Source organism: Pelobates fuscus, chromosome 5 (genome assembly GCF_036172605.1).
Source record: "Pelobates fuscus isolate aPelFus1 chromosome 5, aPelFus1.pri, whole genome shotgun sequence".
Classification (NCBI taxonomy): Eukaryota; Metazoa; Chordata; class Amphibia; order Anura; family Pelobatidae; genus Pelobates; species Pelobates fuscus.
Window position 1 is genome coordinate 74,187,108 of NC_086321.1, and position 26,108 is coordinate 74,213,215.

General features: G+C 43.7%; 1 protein-coding gene across 1 annotated transcript in view; it reads right to left on the bottom strand.

Moving 5' to 3' along the window:
• Nucleotides 1-26,108, bottom strand: part of FYB1 (FYN binding protein 1) — a 170,143-nt gene that overhangs the window by 60,563 nt on the left and 83,472 nt on the right. Inside the window, exon 3 of the mRNA XM_063453992.1 lies at nt 4,403-4,586. Within this exon, the coding sequence (XP_063310062.1) occupies nt 4,403-4,586 (184 nt within the window). The remainder of the gene's footprint in view (nt 1-4,402; nt 4,587-26,108) is intronic.

Genomic DNA, 26,108 nt, shown 5'->3' on the forward strand with positions numbered 1-26,108 from the left:
CATCCTGTTACCATTCTAACAGACCACAAAAATTTGTCTTATATCGGAGAGGCCAAGCGTTTGTCCTCCAGGCAGGCTCGTTGGTCATTGTTTCTTACCCATTTCAATTACGTTCTGACTTACAGACCTGGCTCAAAGAATTCTAAAGCCGATGCGCTATCTCGCCAATTTGAGCCTTCTGCTTCAGTTGAACCACTGGTGTCCTCCATTGTACCCAAATGCAATATTATTGCTAATACCAGTCTTAAAATTCATTCTCCGCTACTTGACCAGATCTTGAAGTCACAACATCTAGCTCCCGGAAACACTCCTGAGGGAAGAAACTTTGTTCCTCCTGAACTTCAACTGGAGCTCTTACAATGTTTTCACGAAAGTAAGATAGCTGGTCATCCTGGTATTCGCAAGACATACTCTCTGATATCCAAGGATTTCTGGTGGCCTTCACTTCGAAAAGATATTGAGGAGTTCGTCGCAGCTTGTGAGACTTGTGCCAAGACTAAACTACCTCATGCTTCTCCATGTGGCCTGTTACACCCCTTGGACGTTCCTGAGAAACCTTGGTCCTGTTTGTCCATAGACTTTATCGTTGATTTACCTGCTTCCAAGAGACAAACTGTTATTCTCACGGTGGTGGATAGATTTACTAAGATGGCTCATTTCGTACCATTACCTAAACTTCCGACTTCTCCTGAATTGGCGGAGATTTTTGCGAGAGAGGTTTTTCGCCTACATGGGATTCCTTCGGAGATTGTTTCTGATAGAGGTTCTCAATTTGTCTCACGTTTCTGGAGATCCTTTTGTTCTCAAATGGGTATCAAATTGAACTTCTCCTCTGCCTATCACCCTCAGTCTAACGGAGCTGCTGAACGTACTAATCAAAAGATCGAACAGTATCTACGTTGCTTTGTTTCCGAACACCAGGACGATTGGGTCGGTCTGATTCCTTGGGCGGAGTTCGCACACAATAACCTTGTTTGTGATTCAACTCGCTCTAGCCCTTTCTTCATGAACTATGGCTTTCATCCTTCGATTTTTCCTTCGGTTTCCTCTTCTCAGGGGATACCGTCGGTTGATGATCATGTCGCCAACCTGAAGAGATTATGGGATCAGACTCGGCAAATTCTATTACATAGTTCTTCGTTGTTCAAGAAACACGCTGACAAGCATAGAAGAGCGGCTCCTGTTTTTGTTCCTGGGGATAGGGTATGGTTGAGTACTAAGAATATTCGCCTAAAAGTCCCATCTATGAAGTTTGCTCCTCGCTACATAGGTCCTTACAGGATTCTCACTCGTATCAACCCGGTTGCGTATCGCCTTACTCTGCCACCTGCCTTACGCATTCCTAACTCTTTTCATGTCTCCTTGTTGAAACCTCTTATTTGCAACAAATTCTCCTCTAAGGTTTCCTCCCCTCGCCCTGTTCAGGTGGAGGGTCGGGAGGAGTACGAGGTCAGCTCCATCATTGATTCCAGAATTTCAAGGGGAAAATTGCAATATCTGGTCAACTGGAGGGGATATGGTCCTGAGGAGAGGAGTTGGGTACCTCAGGAGGACGTTCATGCGTCTCGCCTTCGCAGAGCATTTCACCTCCGCTTCCCATCTCGCCCCGGTTCCTTCCGCCCGGTGGGCGTATCTGAGAGGGGGGGTACTGTCAGGGTACCTGAGGCCTCTACCTCTAAGGGAGGTAGAGATTTGGTGGTTTGCCCGTCCAGGCGAGCTGTTTCCTTCGTTCCTCGCGGTTCATCCAGTCACTTAAACACCGGCCGCGAGGAATCCACGTCCTTTTCTAGCGGGACGCTCAATACGTGACGTCATGACGCTATCACGAGCGACCTGTCACTCAAGTGTCCGATATCCAATCGGTACTTGTCAGAGGCGTGATTACCATCCAGAGCCAGGGTATTTAAGCTTACTTCTCTCTTCAGCTCATTGCCCTGTCGTGGTTCTAGCTTGTCTAGTCACTCAGTGCTCTGGTATTCTGTTTACTCTATTTGGTTTTGACTCGGCTTGTTGTACTACCCTGCTTCTCTGTTCTCCCTTGACCCGGCTTGTCTCTCGCTTATCTGTCTTCCCGTTCCCTCGACCTCGGCTTGTCTCTGACTATTCTCTATTACTCTCGGTACGTTAGTCCGGCCATTCTAAGGCCCGGTATACGTACCTTTCCACTCTTTGTACTCTGCGTGTTGGATCCCTGTCCCGATCCTGACACATATTCAGGGTTGCGTAGTGGATTTAAGAGATGCCTAGTGGATATAGTTATTAATGTTTCATTGAGTCATGTGTTACCGTTATTTATACTGGGACAACCTCACCACCTACTGCAATAGCATGTTTAACTTTGGTTAACCCCTTAAAGACCAAACTTCTGGAATAAAAGGGAATCATGACATGTCACATGTCATGTGTCCTTAAGGGGTCAAAGGTCCACATCGTCAGCGAACCAATAATTGTTACTTAACAACTGTTGCTTAACAAATGTTTTACAAATAATGATTTAACGAATAATGGTTAAATATTACTGTTACTATACCCATAATTACCGATCACCCATGGTCCTGTACCTGTGTAAATCCTGTACTTTTGTTTGTGCAATCACAAACTGTTACCTGATGTGCAACCGCAAACTGTTACATGATATGCCTTAACTCTATGTGTGATTCCCCTCCCCTAACCCCCACCCCTTTATGCCTTCTGTATCCCACACCCAAAAACTTTTCAATAAAGTACGAATTACAAAAAAAAATTATAAAATGAATGACACATTTTAGTTACGAAGAAAGGCTAACAATTTTTAATCTCTTTAGTCTGGAAAAACACCACCTCAGAGGGGATATTACAGCATTATACAAATATATGCGTGGCCAATAAAAACTATTGTCTGGAAATCTATTTATAAACAGGACTATACATAGGACACGAGGTCACACATTCAGACTGAAAGAAAGAAGGTTTAGTCTAAGACAAAGGAAAGGGTTCTTTACAGTAAGAACAAAAAGGAAATGGAATTATCTGCCTGAAGAGGTGGTTTTATTAGAGTCCATACCGATGTTTTAACAGCAATTAGATACATACTTGTAAAAGTATAATATACAGGAATATAATTTTTAATTAGTGGGGTAATAGTTTTTTAAGCCAAGAAGATATCTGACTGCCATTGAAATATTTTTTTCTAGTTTGTTACAAAATTGGAAGTGCTGCAAACTGGATTTTTTGCTTTTTTTAGAACAACAGCAAAACCAAGTGTGAGAAAGGCTGAACTTAATGGATGAACGTCTCTTTTCAGTTATGTAACTATTTAACTATAAAACACCGGAACCTGCTCTGCATGAATCACTGATGTTTTATGAATCATGAAACACTGATCAAAACTCCCTCGCTTCTTCCCCTGTCAGATGTTGCAAAGTGAAGAGATATTCCAACTGCACATGTGTAAATTTGTCAGGCATGCTCATTGCACTTTTTCAGCATTCCTAGGGATAGGACACTGATTGGTTCGAACAGTGTCCCACCTGGAGTGGGTATGTAATGGATAAGAAAGAAGAAGCAGCTAAACATGACAACAACAATAATGACTGCTTTGGCATGAGACAATTGTCTCAAAGTGATGTATGTCCATTTAAGTAAATTAAATATAAATACTATGAACATATAAAAAAAGAAATATAAAATGTATACATATATATATATATATAAATATATATATATACATACATTTTAAATACAATATTCTAAATAATGATTACACTATTAATATTGATATCACATTAAAAAACAATTGCTGTTGTAAAGCATTGGGAATTCATAAACACTATACAAAAAAATTATTGTGTAATTGTGAATGTACGGTGTAGGAGTAATATTTTACTCACAAACTATAGAGCAATTATTTAATCTGATGCTAGATAAGTGTTAAGTCTAGTTTTTGGCAAATATGTTTTCACTCCCTGGGGAGCACAGACACTCTGTACACACTTAACATTTGAGCTATTGTCAGCCCTTTAATTTATGAGTGAACTATCTCTCTAGACAGTACTTTTGCAATTGTATTACAGTATCATACCATTATTTTTGTTTTTCTTTTTACTTGATTCAAGTTATTTTAATTTTGAAATGACTATTATTTACATTGACTGTTGTTTTTATCTTTTTAATAGCACACATGTTTAATTCTTTTCGTGGTACACATCCATTTTTATTTTTAAAATGCTGTGAAATGAGTCATCACTGTGTGAAATTAAAGATTTGTGAAAATGTAGGAGGAGTATGGTTGAGAATTTTACCAGCACTTCATGCCAAGTAAAATAAAATCTACTCGGCTTGGGTATTGCAGACAAATAGGAAGTGGCAGAACCATAGCAAAGAAATAATAAATATATTGTAACATATAAGAAATGGTACTCACGTAGTTTCTGTAGGAGCTCTGATGTTTCTGGGAGGTAAACTGGGAGGTAGTGGAGGGCCTGCAGGTTGTTTGGCTGATGAATTGGGAGTTGGTGCACTAGTGGTTGGTGTCAATGGTGGAGGTGGAGGTAGTGCTGTTGAAAGGGCCGATGACCTCTGTTCAGTGAGTAGTCCTTTACTGTGTCCTAAAACGAAAATAAAGAAATAAATATTTGTGTATGCAATGACTATGAAACTAAGACCCCCTACTCTATAAACAAAATATAGAGGGGAGGCAGAATTCTGCTTAAATGATAAAATGAGGAGAAGCCATTTGATTGTGAGAATAACATCTAATATTCAGGTTAGAATGAGCCTGTAGTTAGCCCTGGCTGGCTTGTAAATTACAATTGAGTCTTAGAAAGTAAACAATTAATTAATACACAAGATTTTAATCTGCCTCTGTTTGTTAAAAATCCAGACTAGATCACACTTTTATTTCACATTTACTGTATATACTTGGACGCAAATTCAGATATTAATCCCAAATATGTTAATTCAAAACAATTTGTTTGCTAAAAAAAATCCTATACCAGGAGATTTAAAATCACAACTCAAATGCTATAAAATAAGCTGAAACAGCCAAGCCAGTCAAAATGGAAATTACAATCAAGAACATTGCTACAATTTAGCTCAATGCAATAAGACCCACAATGTCCTCTGAACCCGTATACATCATGGGTATATGATGTACTTCAATACAGACTTTTAAAAAAAGTGAACTCTGCACGTTCATAATGGCTGCACAAGGAGAAAGGGGTGCAGTGTAATGATAGCCCTTCACCACTCTTCTGACTACCTGGTTGAGGGTCTACCCCATTCCTCCTAAAGTTAAAATACTAGTGATTTTTTTCATTAATTGTTACTTATATTAGCAGCTGCACAATTCAAACATATTAGAGTACTGGTACTTTGCCACCCGAAGGGATCTGGAGTGAACACGGTCTAAATTCACGGGTACACATCCCAAAACCAGCCCCAAACAATGCCTATGATTGCAGCTTCAATTTAAGTGTATAAATACTCCGTATTACAGCTGTAATATCACTTTTGAGGAAGATATCTTTTGTGCCATCATTTTCTTTTTATTTAAAAGGGACACATTATGTCAATAAGACTATTGATCTTGTTACTCCCTGGTTATTTATGTCAAGGGAGCTAACCTCAAAAGGCAGCAATTGCCCAGTCTACCTACCCTGCAAAGACTTATCATTGAGCTGCAATGAGAAGTCTGTGATTGGACAGCCACAGACAGTCTCGACAAGGTTAGAAGAGGAGGTCTTGCAAAGGCTGCAGACAAGAGATATGCAGCTTTTGCAAGCTGGTTTTCAATATACCCCCAATAAAAATATGCAAAAATATTTTCATACTTTAATTGGGGCATATCACTAAATAGTGATTATTATTCTTCTGTTATGTATAAATTATTATTTAAGAGTTGTATTGCTAGTATTAAAATTATCAGATTAGTAATTTTTTTTTTTCAATGTATCACAATTCTCTGCCATCTTAAACTGGCCTTATCTGTCCTGTGAATAAAAATCCACAAAAATAAGAACAAAAAAGCCATAAATGTAGATCTATTGTTTTAACTTTTTTTTTTTTTTTTAATAAAGGCTAAATATAGCATTACATGGCAATAATGCAGAGTAATAAAAATAGCGTACAGAACAAAATATGTGTAAGAAAAATCAGCAAGCAATTAAAATATCAGACAGGACATGGCAGGGTAGATCAATGCTGTTCATTCAGAGTCTCACGGTCGTCCTGGAAATGAGAAATTACTCATGTAGTGGGAAATATTCACCTTATTTTTTAAATTATTATAAAGAGCTAAAGCTAAATCAATTGAACCTAAAGAGAAAAGATATAAGAAAGAGAGACAGAGGGATGAAAGGGAAGGTGAGAGTTTCTCACCCCACACCCCTGAAAAAATAACTCAAAGGGACACTATAGGTACCCAGACCACCTCAGCTGATTGAAGTGGTCTGGGTACATTGTCCCTATTGCCCTTAGTCCTGCAATGTAAACAATTGCAGTTTTAGAGAAACTGCAATGTTTACACTGCAGCACTAAGACATCCTCTAGTACCGGTCTAATACAGAAACAATATTTGGGAATCAGCTTAGCATCTAAAGAGGAAAAAAATAAACCAAACATAGTGAAATATAGTTGTATCTAACTATATTTCACTACGTTTGGTTTATTTTTTTCCTCTTTAGATGCTTAGCTGATTCCCAAATATTGTTTTTGTATTGTGCTGTTAAGCTGGGAAATACCACCAGGGAAGCTGCATCTTATTGAAGCTAAGTATTTTTCACATTATAGTGATTTTGTGTTAGTTTTTCAGTAGCTTTCTACAAGACAACAACTAGAGGGGATTCCTGCTTGCTAGGCGATTTTGGCTGCCTAACTGATGCTGGACTCTGCATGATGACAAAAAAAAAAAGCAGACTGATGTTCTAGTCCTAAAAAGGGCTTTTTGGGGTGCTGTCCTTACAACAGAGATCAGATGAGTCCTTCAGGACTGTAGTGGACACTGAATACACTAGCCTAGCTATCAATTTCCCTATCAAATCAGCAGCAGCTACACTGTCCCTCCTCTCACTAAGAATGCAGCTTCCGGGGGGCGGGGCCTAGCTGTCATGGAGGAAAGATGCACTTCGTGTGAGCTCCCTCAATATCTCACTTTAAACAGCTATCAACAAGCGAATTTCACCCCAGAAGGGGATGACCCAGCAATGTTGCTCCTACCTGACCGACCAGACATGCTTAATAGCGGTCAGCAACTCGACAGAGTCTTACTTACCTCCGCGTGGCAAATGTGGCCTGGTGCTCACTGGGCGGGAGAGGCGGCTGATCTCCCGATCCTGGGATGCCCAGGAGCAGCTACTTCCCGGCAGGAGCTCTGTTACCCCCCCTCGGACTGGTGGGGGTTATCCCGGTCCACCCCTGAGAGGCTCTGTGCTAATGGACGCACAGAGCACAGCCGCCCAGGCTGACATACTCATCTGCGACTCTCCCAATATGGCGGCAGCCGCGTGTCCTCCTGGTACCAGCAAAGCATGGCAGGATATTGAGTCTAAGCTGGACAGGCTCTTTAATCAATTTTGGAAGCAAATAACAAGCAGGAAGCCCCAACAAGCTCAACTACAGCCCCAACAAGCTCCACCACAGCTAAGCGAAGCAGTCCCCATTAAAATCCACCAACGCAAAAGGCGTCGAAGACGGGACTGGAGGCACAAACAGAAATGCAGAGCCTGCCCCATGTCAAGCACTCGCCTCCACCTTAAGCCACCACAATCCCGCACCGGACGTGAAGCACCACCGGGACAGATCCGACCACCCGACAAAACAAGCTTCCACCACCTCAAGCCGCGAACCCGGCACTCAGCCAGAGACTTGCCTTTGTTGTTCCAGGTATCAGGGACTCCCAGGGTCTGCACCTGGCGCCCAGAAGGGATCGGATGAGCACAAGCAGTAAACAGCAGCCTGCCAAGCATGTCCCACTATAGCCGATCCTCCACACCATGCCTTTGATCACATGAACTGCTCTCTGCACATTAACTAATAGTAAAGTAGCAAGTGTTTAAACATGTCATTATTTCACCTCCTAAAGAGTTTATTGTCGTAGTTCCTTACATGCCTTTACCTTAACCGTTCATGTATTATGTTATTCACTAGTCTCATCTCATGGGGCAACTCACACTTGATTTATAACTAGTGGTCGAGCTGCTGATATAAATACACATTTGATAACGTGCAAGCTACACCCTAAACATGACAGCCATCTTTCACAACAATGTACTGCTATATACTCATACCCTCAGCGCAACTAGCCATGATATACGCACATTCAGCCTAGCATGCTCAAATATACCACACTTCTGTCTAAAAAAAAAAAAAAACGCAGCTTCCGAATGAATCTAAAATGGATGCTGTCCAGGACGTGGGAGGGTCTGGGAGGGAGGGTCTGCTGCTGATTGGCTGGAATGTGTCTGCTGACTGTGAGGTACAGGGTCAAAGTTTACTCAATGATGACGAAGAGGGGGCGGACCGAACATCGCATATGTTCGCCATCCGTGGCGAACGCGAACAAGCTATGTTCGCCAGGAACTATTCGCCAGCGAACTATTCGGGACATCTCTAGTCAGGATAGATGCCTCTGGAATGGGAGGTGCAGGTTGAGATGGTACGCATACCAGTGTCTCAGGGGCCAAATAAGCATTTCTAGACAAAAGTGCTTGATGGGCCTGGGCAATCTGGTCCATACGGTGATCCTGTTCTTAAAATCTTGCCTCATAGGAGGCCATTTGCTGTCCTAAACCTGCAGGGCCCATGGTCCTATCATAATGTCATGATGTAATACCCCAACACGCAGAGTTTAGGATAGCAAGGGACAAGACTAGTATATAACTTATTACCTGGACTAAGAAGGGCCAGACTAAACGTCAGACAGAGATAAAGCATAATCAGAAACGAGACAAGGTCATGGTAACAGAGAGACTACGAAAACGAGAACAAGCCAGAGTCAGGTAGATGGTAATCAGTCACACGGGCAAACAAGACAGGAAAGGGTTAAAGATAAATTCAGAGTCAAGAACAAAGCCATGGTCAATACCAAAATTAACAAAATAGATCAAGGAACGCACTAAAGGGTACTGACATAGAAACCATGATAGGACGAAGTGGATAGGGCTAGGGAAGTTTAAATATCCTTTAACATTTCATTGGCCCACGTCATGCCTACGCCCCCAAAACGTTTGTGTGTGGGGGCGCTGGAATGACGTGGGCCAATGGGAGCCTGAATCAACTTTTGGCTCCCACTGCCCCTTTAAGAGCGAGCTCATGACTCGAGCCGTGCTCCTAGTGCCAGGCGGGCCACGTGACCGATAACTGCGGTCAGTGCATGCGGCTATGTCAGAAGAGGAGATCAAGCTCATGCGGCTCATGTGGAGGCAGGAGTGATCCAGCCACGCGCGGCTCAAGCTTAGGAGCCAGGTCGGTCCCAGGATAAGGAAAATACAGCCACAACCACTTATCCCAATCACACACCTTTCCTAACATCCTATCCCATTAAAATCATATTACCGCGTATTTAATAAAACAGATAGACCCCCTACTTCATCCAGGTTACCGTTCGATGGTTCGATATTCTGAGCCCTCTCTGATTTACTGTACACGACTATTCGATATTCCCACAAATTTTATATAGCATTTTAGGTTTGTTTGAGACCACCTTAAAAATATTGGATATCGCTAAAAATCATGATCACTATATACTTTCTCTACAAACCTCTAAAACGAACCAAACTACTCATCCATCCGCTATACCACTTTATCCCACCTAGAACTAGTGCCCAGTTAAAATACTTGACTCTTACTTACCCACACACATTTCACCACTACTCTCACTGAATCCCTCTGACTACGGCTAAATTCATCTTCTACATCACTACTCCTAAGATTGGGTTGTATCCATGTCTCGGGTCTTTCATTTAGAATAGGGGCAGCTTCGATCTCCTTCAACACTGACACTCCAGTGCATATTATTAAAAGATTGGGCAGATGGAAATCCTCAGTCTACAACCGATATATTCCTCATCCCGAGAAAGAAATGAGGAAAGCTTTTAAAAGTTTGGCTTTGTAAATTTGATGCAATAAGTTTCTTTTTCTTTAATACCTTTTCACCCTCTTTGCATGAACCCGATTTACATATATTACTAATATGTTTCTGAACATATACAGGGAGTGCTGAATTATTAGGCAAATTAGTATTTTGACCACATCATCCTCTTTATGCATGTTGTCTTACTCCAAGCTGTATAGGCTCGAAAGCCTACTACCAATTAAGCATATTAGGTGATGTGCATCTCTGTAATGAGAAGGGGTGTGGTCTAATGACATCAACACCCTATATCAGGTGTGCATAATTATTAGGCAACTTCCTTTCCTTTGGCAAAATGGGTCAAAAGAAGGACTTGGCAGGCTCAGAAAAGTCAAAAATAGTGAGATATCTTGCAGAGGGATGCAGCACTCTTAAAATTGCAAAGCTTCTGAAGCGTGATCATCGAACAATCAAGCGTTTCATGCAAAATAGTCAACAGGGTCGCAAGAAGCGTGTGGAAAAACCAAGGCGCAAAATAACTGCCCATGAACTGAGAAAAGTCAAGCGTGCAGCTGCCAAGATGCCACTTGCCACCAGTTTGGCCATATTTCAGAGCTGCAACATCACTGGAGTGCCCAAAAGCACAAGGTGTGCAATACTCAGAGACATGGCCAAGGTAAGAAAGGCTGAAAGACGACCACCACTGAACAAGACACACAAGCTGAAACGTCAAGACTGGGCCAAGAAATATCTCAAGACTGATTTTTCTAAGGTTTTATGGACTGATGAAATGAGAGTGAGTCTTGATGGGCCAGATGGATGGGCCCGTGGCTGTATTGGTAAAGGGCAGAGAGCTCCAGTCCGACTCAGACGCCAGCAAGGTGGAGGTGGAGTACTGGTTTGGGCTGGTATCATCAAAGATGAGCTTGTGGGGCCTTTTCGGGTTGAGGATGGAGTCAAGCTCAACTCCCAGTCCTACTGCCAGTTTCTGGAAGACACCTTCTTCAAGCAGTGGTACAGGAAGAAGTCTGCAGTCTTCAAGAAAAACATGATTTTCATGCAGGACAATGCTCCATCACACGCGTCCAAGTACTCCACAGCGTGGCTGGCAAGAAAGGGTATAAAAGAAGAAAATCTAATGACATGGCCTCCTTGTTCACCTGATCTGAACCCGATTGAGAACCTGTGGTTCATCATCAAATGTGAGATTTACAAGGAGGGAAAACAGTACACCTCTCTGAACAGTGTCTGGGAGGCTGTGGTTGCTTCTGCACGCAATGTTGATGGTGAACAGATCAAAACACTGACAGAATCCATGGATGGCAGGCTTTTGAGTGTCCTTGCAAAGAAAGGTGGCTATATTGGTCACTGATTTGTTTTTGTTTTGTTTTTGAATGTCAGAAATGTATATTTGTGAATGTTGAGATGTTATATTGGTTTCACTTGTAAAAATAAATAATTGAAATGGGTATATATTTGTTTTTTTTTAATTCTTTATTTTTGAAGTGCAGATAATTACATACAACTTGTCACGCCCCAACAGCTTGTGACAGGAGACAAAATACACAGCTTGTAATCAGTAAGGCAGTGAGAAAACATGCACAATTTTTAAAGTTACAAAGACAAGAGTAGGTACATGCTTGGTATCACTATTATAGAGTGAGATTATAACGTAGATTCTTAGGGTATTCAAATCTATCTAGACTCAATAGCAATTGTAAATGATTATTTATAGCTTTCTTCAACACTTTATACACATTATAGGACCACTGGGGGGGACGCCCGTTCAGGCTATCCTTGGAGAAGGTGGCATTGCATCGCTAGAAGCTGGATGCTAAATTAGGGTGTGCACTAAGTAAAATTTCCACTCGTGTCCTCCATCCCATGCCGCCGTTGGCCATGCCAGGAGTGGTGTGTATGCGTCAGGCAGTGTTGCCTTAGAGGGCAATGGGAGACAAGATGAGCTCTACGCCTGGGGACGGTGACCCAGTAACATGCCCTGAGGCTATTTCTCCCTTAGAATAAGCTACTCGAATGAGCACAACACTGAGAGACCTATAGGGGTACATTGAGCCTGGGTTATCATTAACAATGCTGGTTGCACCTGATATGGTAAAACAAGTCACTGCATTATTGACCCCTCCTGAACTAGCATGAACATTTGAAGTGCAATAAAATAATAGAGCATAAGGCAACAGGCCAAAATCAAAATAAAACTATCAGAGCACAATTGCGTCCAGTGGGTGTAGTAGGTTGCCAGGGCATGCTGTCTGGTCATCACCTGTGGTCTCCAGGGGTATGTTTACAGACTGATCTGCCGTGTCTTCTGATTGTGGTCGGCTCCTGTTGCCCTCCAGCTGTATAGAGCATCATGGTGTGTGGTCTTGATATTACCTCCTGCACTTTATGGGCCCAGTACTTGCGCCCTCGGTGATGATTTATGGCAAACAGTGGGAGTCCTGGGGAGGTGAAATGTCCAGGTGTATGGCTGTGGAGTGAGGGTTTACCTCTGAGGGCTCTGTGCCCAGGAAGGCAGCCGTGGGTGCCAGATGTAATCAGTGGGTTTGTGGTTACTAGCTTCTGCAGGGATCCGTTGTGTGTGACTCAGGTACCGTAGATTGATTCAGGGCACGGGCGGAGGTGTCTGCAGGCAGGCGAAATTGTCAGCGTGGTCAGCGTTGGTCACATTGCCGCCATTTTGGTGCTTAGGCACACAGTGCACCATGCAGCGTAGGCCTGGTGAGAGGCCGATGGTAGGCTATGATTCTCCCCAGTGGGGACCGGGATAACCCCCCCGGTCCAAGGGGGGGGAAGCGGGACCTGCGAGGCACGTCTCAAGGTCGCCACACGGCAGCCGGGCTCACCAACAGGACGGCGGCCGTCCGCCCCGCTCTTCACCCACACAGGCCCCAAAGCCCCGTATTGCCCACATAGGCTCCGAAACTTCCGATCTTGGGGACCGCAGAGCCGCCGGCAGCTACCCGGACACATGGGATATCTCCTGGGCTTCGATGCTGGTGGTAAACTTCCATATTTTTCCCTAGGGGAATAAGTTTTGCAGGAGCCCCTCTAGCCTGCGACCGGACAGCATGGCGGTCAGGCCCCGCCCCCGGGTATATATTTGTTTTTTGTTAAGTTGCCCAATAATTATGCACAGTAATAGTCACCTGCACACACAGATATCCCCCTAAAATAGCTAAAACTAAAAACAAACTAAAAACTACTTCCAAAAATATTCAGCTTTGATATTAATGAGTTTTTTGGGTTCATTGAGAACATGGTTGTTGTTCAATAATAAAATTAATCCTCAAAAATACAACTTGCCTAATAATTCTGCACTCCCTGTATATTATATTATTCACTCACTCACTCACTCTCTGGGCCGGCCTAAGACATCATGCTGCCTAGGTCCAACGATAAATGACTATAGGGGATAATGTATATTAAACACAGGTTACTGGCTATGGGAGGGATAATGTATAATAAACACAGGTTACTGGCTATGGGGGGGATAATGTATAATAAACACAGGTTACTGGCTATGGGGGGGATAATGTATAATAAACACAGGTTACTGGCTATGGGAGGATAATCTATAATAAACACAGGTTAGTGGCTATGTGGGGATAATGTATAATAAACACAGGTTACTGGCTGTAACAGATCCTTACAACTTAGTCCTTTGTTCGTTTCATTCCTCTGTTCGCATGATTTCGTGCGAAGTCCGTATGCGAAATATAGGTGGCCGCCATTTCGGGACTTTACACGTGTTCGCGGCCATCTTGTGTACGAACAGCGGTGTTTGCCTGTAACCGCATGGAACTAAAAACGGATACGCAAAAAGGCGAACACCGCTGAGTCCTCCAGACCTCCATAAGTTCGCACAGAAACTACCGAACACTCCACCATTCGGTAGTTACAATCAATCATCTATGGGGATTGCAGCGAACCCCGCGATTCGGATGGATGGCAAGATTTTCATACCTTTTTACCGTGCGAACAGAGACCGACCGCAAGGCCAAAACTCATGGAACTATTTTCGGCTAGTTGGTCTGTGCGGTCGGTCAAAACTTTGAAACACTGTAACTCCCGAACCATTCATCCAATCGGGCTGATTTTTGGACAGAGTGTTCCCCTAACCAAGATCTCTCAAGCGGTGCCGGATTTAAAGGTGTACCCCCTGTTTTTGGGGTACATCCAGAACTGGGGTAAAATATTGTATGTTATAATTGTGTTATGTGGTTATCTGAGGGGAGGAGACGTGGGGGTGTTACCCTGTGCATAATTGGTTGTTTTTATCCTCCCCCTGGGAGTGTCCTGTGTGTACCTTTTTCTAATAAAAAGCAGGCTGGGTGTTCCAGTCCTCAGTTCATCTTGACCCTTCATAACGTAGCCTCGTCTCGTTCTTGAAAGGGGATTATTTGGGAAGGTTATTCTGTTCCTGTTGCAGCTGAACCTGATTCTCGCTCTGGATATCGTGGATGGGATTACATCAGCCTACTTCTCCACAGCAGCTTGCAGGGAAAAAGGACGTCTTCAACGGCAGAAACCCTCTCTCTATCTGGGTAGCCGTTACATTGGTGGCAAGCGGTGGGATGGTCCTTTTATCCAAGGAGCAAGTGCTGAATGGAGTCTCAGTATGCCAAGCTGAAAAGACCCACACTAAAGGATTTATTGGAGAATCGTGGTAGGAGTGCCAGCAACAGACCACGGAGGGAGCTGATAGCTGACCTGCTGGAGCTGGACGAGATGGATAGGTCCATGGAGGTAACGGAACCCATGGCACCCATCAGTGAGGACGATGTGATTACGGCAATTGTGCAGCGGAGATTAGCGTTGTATCCAGTCACGTCTACAGAGCTAATAACCCAACTGTTCCGGGAAGCGAGGGAAGAGATCCAAACCAAGAGGGATCAAGAAATGGAACTGGTAAGAGCCAGACAGCTCACTACACAGACAGTTCCTACCCCGCTACCCACTACTACAGTAAAGAAAATTCCCTTCACTGCATTTAAAACCTTTGTGGAAAATGAAGAGGAAATTGATGGGTATTTGGCGGACTTTGAAAGACAGTGCTCGCTACATCAAATACCGCCAGAGCAATGGGTCACTATCCTGGTGGGAAAACTATCAGGAAAAGCTAGTGAGGCTTTTCGAGCGCTCACTACAGAGGAGATCACGCAGTACCAAACAGTAAAAGAGGCACTGCTCACCAGGTATGCGGTAACCCCAGAAGCATACCGTCGCCGCTTCCGGGAGTCCAAAAAGAAAGCTGTGGACTCCCACATGGAATGGGCCAACCGACTACAAAGAGTGGCATCACATTGGGTCCAAGGGTGTAAGGCCAACACCGGAGAGGAGATATTGCAATTGTTCTTAATGGAACATTTCTTCCAAAATTTGGCTGCGGACCTACAAGACTGGGTACGAGACCGGCGCCCCGCTAATTTAAATGAGGCGGCTCGGCTGGCCGATGAATACGCCGAGACAAGGAGAGTAAGCCAGGGTACTCCACGACCAGCTCATAAGATAGAGCCACGTACCCCAGCTGCTGTCTCACGCCCAGAGTTTCGAGCTCCAGTCCCACCAGGACCACCCCGTCCTCAGGGACCTACCAACTACCCCCGAGATTTGTCGAAAGTGACGTGCCATCACTGCGGCAACCTCGGACATATTGCTCGATATTGTCCCCTAAGGTCCAATAGCAACAATTGGAGACGCACAACTCCCAACACAGAGGCCCCTGCATCACGACCCTCTGCGGCTCACTGTGTGGAAGCTGAAATGGGCCCTGAGGAATGCCTGGGGATTTTGTATGAAGCAGATCCCATACAAGCTGCTTCTCCAGATAACCGACAACATCATCGGCAGGAAGTTCGGGTGAATGGACAAATAGCACAAGGCCTAAGAGACACCGGGGCTACCATCACGTTGATCCAAAAACACCTAGTAAAGCCAGAGAATGTGTCTACCCGCACTGTTGCTGTTCGGGTCGCAGGGGGCGCTGTTTTTCGCTTGCCCACTGCCCGAGTACACTTAGACTGGGGAGTCGGATCGGGAAAAACCACAGTTGGCATTATGGACAACTTGCCTGCCGAGGTCGTCTTGGGAAATGACATTGGCCCCTTGACTTCAGCATATTTGCCCACACCTGCTGCCGCTTGTCCCGTAACCACCCGCTCACAGGCCCGTGTCACAGATGACCCTAATACAGGCCGGGAGACCCAGGTAAGCCAAGCACCCACATGTAACCCCACTACGACAAGCAGGCCCATAGCTTGGGACACCCCAGAGGAGTTTGGGAGGGAAACTAGAGAGGACCCCACCCTCCAAAAGTATCGGGAATTAGCAGACAGTAGGGAGGGCAAACAGGAACGTTTTCTATGGGATGGGGACAGGTTGTACAGACTGACGGAAGGCAAAAAGAGAGGCTGTCCCCCTTCGCAGAAGCGCCAACTAGTGGTACCCAGAAAGTACCGGTTGGAACTTCTTCGAATCGGCCACGACATTCCGTTGGCAGGGCATCTAGGGGGTAACTGTACCACCTTCAGGATCACCCAGACCTTCTTTTGGCCGGGGATCTCAAAGGATGTACGACGTTACTGCAGCACTTGTGACGTATGCCAACGGGTAGGGAAGAGAGGAGATCACCCTAAAGCTCGACTGTTACCTATGCCTGTGATCGAGGAACCATTTAGCAGGGTGGCAGTCGACCTAGTGGGACCCCTACCTAACCCCAGTCCCTCTGGTAAGAAATACATCCTTACCGTAGTGGACTATGCTACTCGCTACCCGGAAGCTGTCGCTCTGACGAATATCCAGGCTGACACTGTCGCCAGTGCTCTAGTCGGGATATTCACCCGAGTGGGATTCCCTCAGGAAATCTTGTCCGATAGAGGGACCCAGTTTACCGCAGACCTAACCCAGCAGCTATGGAAGGTTTGTGGTATTAAGCCCCTACTTAGTTCCCCGTACCACCCTCAGACTAACGGTCTCTGTGAACGTTTTAACGGTACCCTAAAGCAATTGCTACGGACCTTTACAGCGGAATACAAAGACTGGGAACGATTCTTGCCGCACCTCCTGTTCGCTTATCGGGAGGTGCCACAGGAATCCACAGGGTTCTCTCCCTTTGAACTGCTCTATGGCCGGAGAGTACGAGGCCCTCTCGACCTCATCCGAGAGCACTGGGAGGGAGAGACAGAGCATGAGGGTGTCCCCATCGTACCATATGTGCTAGAAATGCGGGACCGTATGGAACAGTTAGCCCGGATGGCACGGGACCATCTCCATGCGGCCCAGGGACGGCAGAAACGTTGGTACGATCAGGGCGCCCGCCAGCGAACGTTCCAAGTAGGCCAGAAGGTGCTGGTGCTTAGACCTGTCAAAGGGAATAAGCTCCAGACCTCCTGGCAGGGCCCTTACAAAGTGGTAGCACAGGTATGTGACACCACCTATGTAATTGCCAGCAGCAAAGATGAAAGGATTCAGAAGTCCTTTCACGTAAACTTATTAAAAGAATATCAAGAAAGGCCCGAGGATATAGCAGCCATATGTATACCAGCCACTGAAGACCCTGACAGCTTACCCATACCCGACCTATTAGCTAACTCGGAACCTAAGACCCTGCTCAATACCATACAGCTAGGGGAGCGGTTAACCCCCGCTGAAAAGGGACAGATCCGACAACTGCTGACTGAAAAGAGGTTGACGTTTTCCCAAGAGCCCGGATACACCCCCTTAGCAACTCACTATGTAGAGACCCCAGGACAAACTCCTCTCCGACAAACTCCCTATAGGATCCCTGAGGCAGTAAAAGATGAGATGAGGAAGGAAATCCAGGAGATGCTAAGACTAGGAGTGATAGAGCCATCTGACAGCCCGTGGGCCTCACCGGTGGTCCTAGTCCCCAAAAAGGATGGGACTACCCGGTTCTGTGTCGATTATCGACGTCTCAATGACAAAACCCTGACAGACGCATATCCCATGCCCCGAGTAGACGAGCTATTAGATCGCATTGCCAGGGGACGTTATCTGACCACCATCGATTTGTGTAAAGGGTATTGGCAGATTCCCCTGGCCAAGGAGGCTATCCCTAAGTCGGCCTTTGTCACCCCATTTGGCTTGTACCAATTTAAGGTCATGCCATTTGGGATGAAAAACGCCCCGGCTACATTTCAGCGCTTAGTGGACCGCCTCCTTGATGGCTTCCAGGATTTCGCTTGCGCGTACCTGGATGACATTGCGATTTATAGCGAAACCTGGGGAGAGCACTTAAGGCATGTAGAGGCCGTACTGGATCAGATTCGGGCCGCAGGCTTGACTCTGAAACCAGAAAAGTGTAACTTCGGCATGGCAGAAGTCCAGTACCTGGGACACCGAGTGGGATGTGGGAAGCAGCGCCCAGAACCCGCTAAAGTTGAAGCTGTAGCTAACTGGCCCACACCCCACACCAAAACTCAAGTATTAGCATTTTTGGGGACCGCAGGATATTATAGGAGGTTTGTCCCTGACTATAGTACCATCGCAAAACCCTTAACAGACCTAACCAAAAAGAACTTGCCTAGGATAGTCCTGTGGTCTCCCGCCTGTGAAACAGCCTTTCAGGCCCTAAAGAATGCTCTAATTCATGCACCTGTCCTGTCTGCCCCCGTCCCTAACAAAAGATTTGTCGTTCATACAGATGCATCCATGTATGGACTGGGGGCAGTTCTAAGCCAGGTCGGAGAAGATGGAGGCGAGCACCCTGTCGCGTATCTCAGTAGAAAACTGTTACCTAGAGAAGTGAGCTACGCGGCAGTGGAAAAGGAATGCTTAGTCCTGGTCTGGGCATTAAAGAAACTCACCCCATATTTGTACGGACAGGAATTTACACTAATCACCGACCATAACCCCCTGGTGTGGTTAAACAGAGTAGCTGGAGATAATGGACGCTTGTTGAGATGGAGCCTAGCACTACAACCCTACAACTTCTCCATTCAATACCGCCCTGGCAGGTTTAATGGGAATGCCGATGGTCTGTCCAGACAAACAGAACTATTGCCCTAACAAGGGACCGGACAGCCCCAAGTTGACCCGAAAAGGATCAATCCGGGTCTGCCGGAGTGTTCCACAAAAGGGGAGCAGTGTAACAGATCCTTACAACTTAGTCCTTTGTTCGTTTCATTCCTCTGTTCGCATGATTTCGTGCGAAGTCCGTATGCGAAATATAGGTGGCCGCCATTTCGGGACTTTACACGTGTTCGCGGCCATCTTGTGTACGAACAGCGGTGTTTGCCTGTAACCGCATGGAACTAAAAACGGATACGCAAACAGGCGAACACCGCTGAGTCCTCCAGACCTCCATAAGTTCGCACAGAAACTACCGAACACTCCACCATTCGGTAGTTACAATCAATCATCTATGGGGATTGCAGCGAACCCCGCGATTCGGATGGATGGCAAGATTTTCATACCTTTTTACCGTGCGAACAGAGACCGACCGCAAGGCCAAAACTCATGGAACTATTTTCGGCTAGTTGGTCTGTGCGGTCGGTCAAAACTTTGAAACACTGTAACTCCCGAACCATTCATCCAATCGGGCTGATTTTTGGACAGAGTGTTCCCCTAACCAAGATCTCTCAAGCGGTGCCGGATTTAAAGGTGTACCCCCTGTTTTTGGGGTACATCCAGAACTGGGGTAAAATATTGTATGTTATAATTGTGTTATGTGGTTATCTGAGGGGAGGAGACGTGGGGGTGTTACCCTGTGCATAATTGGTTGTTTTTATCCTCCCCCTGGGAGTGTCCTGTGTGTACCCTTTTCTAATAAAAAGCAGGCTGGGTGTTCCAGTCCTCAGTTCATCTTGACCCTTCATAACGTAGCCTCGTCTCGTTCTTGAAAGGGGATTATTTGGGAAGGTTATTCTGTTCCTGTTGCAGCTGAACCTGATTCTCGCTCTGGATATCGTGGATGGGATTACATCAGCCTACTTCTCCACAGCAGCTTGCAGGGAAAAAGGACGTCTTCAACGGCAGAAACCCTCTCTCTATCTGGGTAGCCGTTACACTGGCTATGGGAGGATAATGTATAATAAACACAGGTTACTGGCTATGGGAGGATAATGTATAATAAACACAGGTTACTGGCTATGGGGAGGATAATGTATAATAAACACAGGTTACTGGCTATGGGAGGGATAATGTATAATAAACATAGGTTACTGGTTGTGGGGTGATAATGTATAATAAACACAGGTTACTGGTTGTGGGGGGATAATGTATAATAAACACAGGTTACTGGCTATGGGGGGGATAATGTATAATAAACACAGGTTACTGGCTATGGGAGGATAATGTATAATAAACACAGGTTACCTACTATGGAGGATAATGTATAATAAACACAAACACACAAAAAAAAGAATAGAAAAAGAATGCAGCTTCAGAATTAATCTAAATTGTATGCTGTCTAGGAGGTGGGAGGGTCTGGGAGGGAGGGTCTGCTGCTGATTGGCTGGAATGTGTCTGTTGACTGTGAGGTACAGGGTCAAAGTTTACTCAATGATGACGAATAGGGGGCGGACCGAACATCGCATATGTTCGCCATCCGTGGCGAACAAGCTATGTTCGCCAGGAACTATTCGCCTGCGAACCGTTCGGGACATCACTAATCTTAAATAAAACCTGTATTACAACATAGCAAAGTTAACATTAAATAACTTTAATTAAAAAGTGACATAGACACTTCTCAGATTAACAATATTTATTAAAGGCTGTTTTCTTTGCTACTACTGAGCTATCTTGATGTATATCTGTCCAGTGTGAGTATCCAGACTTATGTTTGAAGTTTCTTTACAGCTGTCCTGGCTATTTACACTAGTTTTTCTAAGATACTAAATTACAGAGAGGGAAAAAAGTATTTGATTCCCTGCTGATTTTGAACGTTTGCCCACTGACAAAGAAATGATCAGTCTATATTCAGAGTGTCAGTGTTTGATTGGTGGGGGGGTGTGGGAATGGGTATATATATATATATATATATATATATATATATATATTTTTTTTTTTTAATGCTGCCTCTAATTATGGTTTACAGGATATTGAGAACCAGCAGATTTGCAAAGATCAGTTGTGACTTAGGAAGTTGAGCAAAACATCTGAGAAAACCCCAACATTCTTCAAAGCTTTCACAATTTTAGTTGCTCGGTTTATAATCATTGTATGGAAATTCCACTTTGAAAACCAGTAAAAAGGCACAAAATTAGTGCATTCATTCAACTATCTATATAATAGACCAGTATTTAGGAAGGTAGACATTTTTGTTCCGGTAATATGTATCTAAGTACCAGTCTACTGGGCTCATTGAGCACTGAGATTACAACCTTACAGGACTTCTGTTGAAATGAAGTGGAATGTTCCCACATGAAGCATTGTTTTTTCATTATTGTTTAACTTCAGGTAATTCTAATGAAAAGTAAGAATAAACAAAGAAGATACAAAAAAATGGGGTACATTCCAACAGTGTGGCAGCACTATAAACTACCTAGCATTTACTCATCTACACGTTACTCCTCCCAAAGCCCAGTGAGTGCTTGCTGATGGGTGTCAAACTTAGTAATAACCTCTGACGGGTGTCAAACTTAGCAATAAGTCACTGTCCACATATTACAGAGCTCTACTAGACTCTCAGGTATAGGGAAAACTCACTTATGCCCTACAATGGGAAAAGGAATTGTAATTGACAATACAATCAATATACGAGACATCTCAAATTGTTTAACCCACTGGGAAGCCAGTAGAAAATGTTTTTTAGATGGTTCATGGTTCCGGCTGGCCCATATTTATCCCAGTACTCCCAATACTTGAACACTTGGAGCTGTAAATCCCACACAGATATTGTTGCAGGTATCCTGGGATTCCGATTATTTGCCAACCTATTGTTCTCACATTCACATAAAACACTACAAATCTCATTTAATCACTGAACCCAACATGTTTTCTATTAAATCTGCAGCCCCCACAGTTCTGTGAAACCCACAAAACACTGTCACTCTATATAATCCTAGCAGCTCACATGAATATAGCATTATATTGGTCCATCTCCAATTGAACTAGTTTGGTCCATTTTGCAAGCCACCTGGAGCCACAAAGAAATGGTATATAAAATATAGGGAACCCAGGCCAAATTTAAGTACATTGGAGAATGATATGAGACCCACCAATTACCACATCCATAGCCTTCCGCCTTAAGTTATATTCCCCTCCTACCTTCCTCTTTACTTTCTACTTGTCAGTCATTTTATGTATGTTGAATACATAGTTTTACAGCAACCATATTCTACCTTTAAATCTCAAGTTATTTACTAAAACATGTCTACACCCCTTCCACTGGAAGGGTTCAATGGATCTGTCTCAGATGGGTAATAACTTGTCACAACTATTGCATCTGTGTGCTTAGTATATGTCATCATGCACACCCCTAGATTTGTATGTGTACTTTGAATTTGTACTTCTTGTGACTAAAAACAATAAAAATGTAAATTATAAAACAAGCTAATTGCTCCCTACTTACTCTAGTTTGAAGAAGTTGGATCACTTGACAGCAGAAACATTTTCATGTCCATGGCTCACATTTGAGATAAAATACATTCCCCACATGGTGCATTGATTTCCACTTGTTAAGGTCATGGTAGAAAACACTTAAGATGCAGTGGACATTCAGGCATCACAACAGCTTAATTGAGAAGAGGTTGAACATATTATGGTGCACAGAGTGCTCCTTTAATCAGAGTAAATCATTTTAATTCAAATCCAAGGTCTTTCTTTGTCAGCGCATACTTTTATTTCTTTCCAGCCAGTAATAGTTAAAACACTGCTATTTTCTTCAAAAAGGGAGATCGGGATATTTAAGTGATCAGTGTGTGTTTGTGGATTTAAGGTGGGGGGGGGGGGGGGAGAAGGGGGGCAGGCATTAAGGCATTAAGGCCCGAAAGAGAGCAGATGGTAACAGAAGGTTCACCCACATGCTGTTCCCCAAAACTGCATCCAAGTTGTTAAAAATGTGCCAATTCCTCCACTATAAAGCATGCTACATATGCAGGGGAATGGAGAAATTTTTTGTCAGTCAACCTTCTCTCATTGCTCCATGGTCCAGTTCTGATGCTCACATCCCCATTGAAGGTGCTTTGTTCTACCCCTTTTGGTAGGTACTAACCGCTGGGTACCAGAAACACCCAACAAGACTTACCATTTTGCTCAAACCCAGTTATCAAGCCACCACTATTTGGCACTTGTCAAAGTCACTCTTTTCACTTGCCCATTTGTCCTGCTTCCAACACATGACATTTCAGAACTGACTGTTCATTTCCTGCCAAATATTACCCACCCCTTGACAGGCGCCATTGTAACAATATATGCAACGTTTTTCACTTCACATGTCAGTGGTTTCAATGTTGTGGCTGACCCATGTATAAGCATGTATAATATACACAGATATGTTTTAAAGAATGTTGTTATAAGGAAAAACATGATAAAACTCCCCTAAATTGATGCAAATTCAAAATTTACTGTTGGGCATCACAATTTTAACACAAGTCAGAAGTTGAGAAAGCAGTTCTAAGAAAACATGTTTCTACAATTGAACAACATGATTTCTCAGAACTACTGTGCCCAAGAAAGACTTTTTCTAAAGCCTGACTTGACGTGATATGTAGGTGATAAACGGTAAACAGTAAATTTTGAATTTGCATCAATCCGTATGGAGTTTTATTGCTCACTCTAAAGCTTTCTTTAATACTTAGCTACATGCTGCCAGAAAGACTCCAACTCCTGGACAAGAACCTTCAACGCTGATGAGTTCCAAAAGAACAAAACTTGGTAAATATAGGAGAATTGTGAAAACCTGATTTCTCAGAACTGCTATACCCAAACCAACCTAAATCACGGCCATCTTTGTGATATGCTTGTGATACTCATCTCCTTGTTTTGAACAAGCAAAACAAAGACAGACAGACAGAGAGATAGATAGATAGATGCTATCAAGTTTAATCGTGTGCCTTTGATTTGTTATTGTGCATTTGTGCATCTAAGATGTTAATATCTGTGTAACAGGGGTGTCTTTGTGTGTGTGTTTTCTAATGCATAGTGTGTGTATGAGGCTTGTGATGTTTTAGTGTATAAGTGAACTTGTACTTGAACTCCTTTGTGATGGTGTAATTACCCTGTATGTCCCCTTCACTTATATGGTTAGTGATAGCAGATGTACGGAGTATGTCTACAGTTTAATAGACTTACGGTCTAGAGCAGTAATAGAACACAAGAATTGTGAAATTTGCCATAAAAATTAGATATGTGTTTGATAAAAATAAATATAACAAGCAGTTTTGGCAGAGGTGTTCATAGTTATATGAGGCGTGTCAAAATATTCATATAGAAAATTACTGGGGGTCTAATTTCTACAAATATATACTTAAAAATTGTGGATTCGGTGACTGCTGTTACACTTACACTCTCCACACACAATATTTTGCAAATGTTTAGTATAGTAATTTACTACCTTATAGCTTCTAACTCATTGAAATCGTAGACATATGAGCTATGTCAACAATCACGATTGAAAGATTAATCTCTTTTGAGTTAGTTTTTTAGATGCACTATTTGCTCAGAAATTGTTTTTACAAAAATATGAACAAATACTGTTTTCCTTTTTAATCCACTTTTAACATCTAATGTGTATAATTTTTTATTTATTTATTTAAATAGGACATCGTAAGAAAATCATATCTGTCCTTTGAAAAATATAATAGGGTGTACTTACTGAGAAGGCAGGAAATTATAATGTAACAAATGCACAGCAATCATTGCCAAAACAGCCTCAACCACCAACACATGGTATCTCAAAATATACTCAGTAACAATCTTTTATTTAAAAAAAAAAAAAAAAAAAAATACAAAATGGTTAAACAGAGAGAGAGAGAGTGAGGAGTCTGAAGGAGAAAGGTGGCAAAAAGTGTTGCCAGTGTAGCCAAGAATCTTTGCATCAGCCCTAACAAAAGCCTAGAGCAAACATGTGAAACTCAAATGCTAACTCTGGCCAAATATACAAGGCTTAAGTTATGTGGGCCACAGAAAAAAAAAAAAGAGTTCGACCTAGACCAACACAAACTAAAATTACTTGCATCATTCTCATGCACACAACATGTAATCCTGGGTACATACATATAATTCACTCAAAAGCTTCACCTCAAGTTACCTGTGTGAAGTGCCTCTGTAAACTGCAGTTTCAGCCAGATAAGTAGGCGCACTGTCTGCAATCTACTCAGTTCGCTTCTACCCATCCATGTTTCTCCTTCCCCCTTCCATTCGTGTCTGTTTCCCTCCATGTCTCTCCCCATGTCTCTCTCCCTTCCAGTTCCATATGTCTCCCCTACATCTCTCCCTCCCTTTCATATCTCCCCCCCACATCTCTCCATCCCTTTCATATCTCTCCCCCACATCTCTCTTTCCCTTGCATATCTCTCCTCCACATCTCTACCTCCCTTCCAAATCTCTACCCCACATCTCTCCATCCCTTCCATATCTCTCCATCCCTTTCACATTTCCCCCCAGATCTCTCCATCCCTTCCATGTCTCTCCTCCACATCTCTCCATCCCTTCCATATCTCTCCTCCACATCTCTCCCTCCCTTCCATGTCTCTCCTTACACGTTTCCCCCTCCCTTCCATATCTCCTCCACATCTCTCCCTCCCTTCCATATCTCTCCTCCACATCTCTCCCTCCCTTCCATATCTCTCCCCCACATCTCTCCATCCCTTTCACATCTCTCCATCCCTTCCAAATCTCTACCCCACATCTCTCTTTCCCTTTCATATCTCTCCCCCCCATGTCTCCATCCATTCCGTATTCCTTCCCCTTACTCATTAAATCCAAATCTCCCTTACTAACCCTACAATTCATATTTCCCTACCGCCCTTCCATTTCTATGTCTCCCACCCATGTCTCCCTCCTACCCCTTCCATTCGTACCTTCCACCTCCTGCTCTGGCAGGCAGCTGTTTCTCTCACAGAGCCAGTGCCAAGGT